At 39.9% G+C, this 4,909-nt stretch overlaps 2 protein-coding genes across 2 annotated transcripts; both read right to left on the bottom strand.

Moving 5' to 3' along the window:
* Window positions 1-1,001: 1,001 nt before the first annotated feature.
* LOC149538626 (uncharacterized) lies at window positions 1,002-1,514 on the bottom strand. The gene has a single exon (XM_089802485.1). It carries the CDS (start codon window positions 1,512-1,514, stop codon window positions 1,002-1,004), a length of 513 nt encoding a protein of 170 aa, XP_089658611.1.
* A 1,339-nt stretch (window positions 1,515-2,853) lies between these two features.
* On the bottom strand, window positions 2,854-3,303 carry LOC149538625 (uncharacterized). The gene has a single exon (XM_089802484.1). The coding sequence runs from the start codon at window positions 3,301-3,303 to the stop codon at window positions 2,854-2,856; it is 450 nt and encodes a 149-aa protein (XP_089658610.1).
* Between the last annotated feature and the right edge of the window lie 1,606 nt (window positions 3,304-4,909).

Genomic DNA, 4,909 nt, shown 5'->3' with positions numbered 1-4,909 from the left:
AAGGAGAGGGGTGGCCATTGACCAGAACAGACAAAGAGGGTGAAGACACAAGCTGAGAGATGAGTTTGCAAACCTGATCATCAAGGCCAAAGGCACAAAGAATAGCAAAGAGAAACTTCCAGTCAACCCTATCATAAGCTTTTGATAGGTCCAAATTTAGAAGGAATCGTTCCTTTTTGCCTGCCTCAAGAGAGTGGATGACCTCATGAACCAAAATAATTGAATCAAGGATCTGCCTGCCAGGGACAAAGCCGGTTTGCTAAGGAGAGATAATCAGAGGGAGAACTCTAAGGAGCCTGGAAGTGAGAACCTTGGCAATGATCTTATAGAAGGAATTACAGAGGCTAATGGGCCTGAATTTATCTAGAGAATCAGCACTCGAGATTTTAGGGATGAGAACCAGAAAAGTAGCATTAAGTTCTTTAAGAAAATTCTTGGCTCCAAAGAACTCCTGAACCACTTTAACCACATCCTTTTTCACAACATTCAAAAAGATCTGAAAGAAGAAAGTAGGGAAACCATCAAAGCCATGAGCTTTATCCCCTGGGAGAGAGAAAAGGGCTTGATGGATTTCCTCCAAGGAGGGGATTGCCTTCAGCATGGAGTTGTGGTAATCTTGAAGAATTAGGGGAATGGTCACTAGGATTTCCTCTTGATCAGACCCAGAGAGGGAAGGACCAACAGAGAGGAGAGATGAGAAGTAGCAGACAGCTTCCTTCTCAATTTCATCCTCATTGGTAATCTGAACCTGGCCCTTTACAATGTTGGATATTTTATTATGAGCTCGATGCTTAAGGGTGGTCAGGTGAAAAAATCTAGTATTGCGGTCTCCTTCCTCCAACCAACTGACTCTTGATCTTTGTTTCTAGAAGAGCTCTTCCTTACATATGATGTTGTGTAGATACGAAAGGATGGCCTTTTCTTGCTGGCTATTATGTTCATTGTATCCTGAATGTTGGATTTCATCCTGAATGTTGGATTTCATCCTAAATAGAAGAGAGCTAATTAGAAACCTTGTCTTTCTCCTGGAAGATGTGGCCAAAATCAGTTCTATTCCATGATTTGATGTTTCTTTTCACATTTTTCAGCTTTTGGGCAACTCTGTACATTGAAGTGCCTTCAACCTCAATGCTCCACCAATGGGATATATTATCTTCCAGCGCAGGGTGTGAGAGCCACATTTTCTCAAAGCAGAAAGGGAAGGCCTTGTTACTGGAAAGGGGGGAGGCAGAAAGAGAAATCGGGGAATGATCAGAGCCCACCTTGGGGAGGAGAGATAATCTACAGGAGTGGGAGAGGAGCCATTCGGGGGAGATGAGGGCTCTATCAAGATGAACCTGGATACTATCACTCCCAATTCTTCTGTTAGACCAAGTGAAGCTGCCACCTTGAAGGTCCAAATTAGGGAAAGACAAATTTTGAATGAACGAAGCAAGGTCGCATTTTCTATCCTGATTCGGGGCATGACCCCACCTTTTGTCTGCATCAAAAAGAGGCAAGTTGAAGTCCCCCATTATAATCCCTTTATTCAAGTTACAATTAGATAAGATTCCAAGGAGCTTAGACCAGAAGCAGTTCCTTTCTTTCTTGGTATTGGGGGCATACAGGTTAAGGATTAGCCAAGATTCATTGCTTTGGATGTGAAAAACCTTACAAAGAAGAGCATTGGTAGAGCTGTAAAGAGTAGTTAACTTGAAAACTCTGGTGTTATACAAGGTTAGGACACCAACTGAAGCTCCATCCGAATCAGAAGCTTCATAGCAAAAATTTTTACTGAAAGATATCCTACTTACCAGGTCACTTTTCATCTTAGTTTCCTATAACAACAGAAAGTCAGGTGTTTGGTCTCTAATCATATTTCTAATGAGTTCCTGTTTGTGAGCCCCATTAAGGCCCCTTATGTTCCATGAGATAACTTTCATTTCTTACTTCCTAAGAAATCCTTGATGGACCTTTGGCTTCCATCTGCCAGGTTCCTTCTTGTTTCTTCTTGCAGAATCTGATTTAAGTTCTTTCTTCCTACTCCCTTGGGGGGTGACCTAATATCAGCTTTAACCCTACTTCTGGTTGAAGTAGGAGAAAGGGGGGGGGGGGAATTTTCTTTTGGTTCTTCTTTTTCTTCTTGACCATGCACCACTCATCAAGGCTATTCGTTGCATTGTTATCTAACCTATCTTCCCATAGGGCAAGCTGAGATGAATTAGTGTTCTTAATGAGGAGATGAAGCTTGGCCTCAATTCCTATAGGGGCTAAAGAATCTCCCCCCTTTCCAGTGATGACCCCCAGAGAAAGAGTGTTCTCAAGGGGAAGACACTTAGCTTGGGTATCCTCATCTCGGGCTAGGGATTCTCATTCCAGGCGATTCAACACTATAGCTCCCAAAATAGGGACTTCTGCGAGAGAAAATTGTACTATAGTTTCCAAAGGGAGATTCTATTCCACAATGGGACCCTTAGACAAGAGGGAGAGCTTACCTGCACCTTAGGGACCTCCAATGGGTCTGAGATTGATTTTTCCAATATAGGGCCCTATTCAAGGGGGGGGGGAGACAACATTTTCCTTGGGGGGATCCTTCTGAGTAGTGTCCTTCACTGCTATTTCTTTTAGGCTAACAACCTTTCTCCCTTGTGCCACATAAGTTTTGCACCTCCATAGCATCTTCATCTTTCCCTTACCAGAAGGGCGTGTAGCAAGTTTCTTGGTTTGATCAGGGATGACTGGTTTCATGATCTTCTTCTTTGCCTCATTGGGGCACTGGTGGGCTTTATGACTAGCCTTCAGACCAAGGAAGCACGCAAAGGGGATCATTTCATAGATGATATTTTGGTTGTGCACTCCAAGTTTGGAGTGAAGTTAAATGAACTCAGGCATGTCTGTTCCATCTCTCACCCCAATGTAGATGTGTGCAAAATTTAGTCGACACTTAGAAGCAGTGATCAGATCCATTGAGAGAAGTTCCCCAAAGGTCCTGGCTATACCCCCAAATATGTCCTCATTCCAATATTGAAGTGGCAGTTCTGGCAGTCTTACCCACATTGGAGCTTGGGCAAAAAAAGAATCGTTCAAGCTCATGCCAGAGGACCATTTCTGGAGCACAAGGGAAGAATGACCCATGGCCCAATGGCCTTCACTCAGAATGCTAGCAAGGTCTTCCAAGCAAGTGAAATTGAAAGACATAAAGCCTTTCACCATAGCCGTTACCAAGACCTGGTCCTTGAGAGCCCATTTACTTTTTATGAGTTGCCTAAATTCATCAATGCTCGGTCTAGGCCCCAGAAATTTTCCAACCAAAGTAGAAGCCATAGTCTGAATATTGTGATGCACAATCTCATCCAAGATGGCTATCACACAAGAACCAATCACCAAATTTTGAATAGTTTTAACGGGCGGGAAGGAGGACTTACTAGAGAGTTTAACTCCGAAGAGTGAGGACCATTTTGTAGGTCCTAGCATTGTGTTAATGAATGTTATCCTGTATCATTTAAGAACATTTAATCCTTCATATTCCATGTTGAAATAGGTATATTTTTCCCATTGATCATCTTGTAGTCCCTAGATAGGTGAGATTCATTATTGAAAGTTTCAATTTGAAATTCATCTCCATCTTTATGGGTTTGTAAATTTTGTTGATATATGCATAAGGTGCATATTGTCTAGTTGCAACTTGGCTTTGAAGTTGCATGCCATTGCATATTTTGCTATTGGGTCAAGGGCTCGAGTAAATTTCTTGATAGGCATTGATAGAATTCCATGGATCATGGGAGGATCTAATAAGTATGAGTTTCATTTTGGAAATAGATATCTATTTGCAAGGTAGATAGATAGATAAGATATATGAGTATATGAGTATATCTTGGGTATATATGTGTATATTTTGATGTAGTTTATGCCCAATGGATAAGGGGATGATTAGCTTAGAGATTGTATTTTTTTTGGTTCATAACTTGGTTCTTGCTAATAATCAACATCATTAATCAAATTCTTTTCCCTTTATGTTGAAGAGTTGAAAAGAAGTTTCCCTGACTTAGTTTATCAGATTCACGTGTCTTGTTATTAGCTAATTCATGTCCATGAATTTTTGCATAAACATAGAATATTCAAGGGTTTTTATCTTTTATTTAGATTTAGTTATATGCTTTGACACTTGTACCATATAAAGAATCCAAGGTCCACTCACTTAGGTCTTGCAGAGCCCGATGAAGACAAAGGAGAGTGTAGCATTATAGTTGGCCCTAGTGTCTAAATAGGTGCATTGAGTATGGAAATTAGCTACCTCTAGACATATTCTATTCCTATCGCTAGGTTTTTGAAACATGACATTTTGAAACACCAATAAAATGGTGACTCTGCTAGGGATAAGATGCTAATAAGTCTTGTTAAAAGCACAAGAATCTCTAGTTTAAAGAGAATATTTTAGTTTTGGTTTTAAGAATGGTTTTTCCCATCTGAGTCACCAAAAAAGTGGCCACTCTACTAGGGAAGTATAGAAGCTAAAAGGTGTTTCAATATGGTTATAAGAAAGGCATGTTCAAAGTTTGTTATCAGTAGCAAAGTCATGTTGAAGATTCATGTCTCCTAGTAATGTTTTATCAAGGACAATAATATTTTGAGAGTTGAACAAAAATTGTAGTATACTAGTGATTCATCATCAATTAGTTCAGCTAAGAATTATCTTCAAAGTGCTATAGTGTTCAGAGTCAAGAATGAACAATAGAGTTTGTTCTCTTTTTCAAGATTGTAAATCTATAGGAGTGGTTTGATGATTTACATTTTTCCTACAATTGAAAGTCTAGTTCATATTTGTCAAGTGAAAAATTATGTTTTATTTCTCATGTTTGTGAGTGGTGACTCTATATCTCTATACTAGTGTAACCTAGTTGATTTCATGTTATATTTTGAAGGACTTTCA

The sequence above is a fragment of the Cupressus sempervirens genome, chromosome 9 (genome assembly GCF_028749045.1).
Source record: "Cupressus sempervirens isolate cs-2001-9-10 chromosome 9, ASM2874904v1, whole genome shotgun sequence".
Classification (NCBI taxonomy): domain Eukaryota; kingdom Viridiplantae; phylum Streptophyta; class Pinopsida; order Cupressales; family Cupressaceae; genus Cupressus; species Cupressus sempervirens.
Note: the sequence above shows the minus strand (reverse complement) of the source record. Positions and strands in the feature narration are given on the sequence as shown.

Excerpts from the sequence above, each read along its gene's own strand:
- LOC149538626 (XM_089802485.1), bottom strand. The coding sequence starts at position 1,514 with ATGGGGGACTTCAACTTGCCTCTTTTTGATGCAGACAAAAGGTGGGGT.
- LOC149538625 (XM_089802484.1), bottom strand. The coding sequence starts at position 3,303 with ATGGCTTCTACTTTGGTTGGAAAATTTCTGGGGCCTAGACCGAGCATT.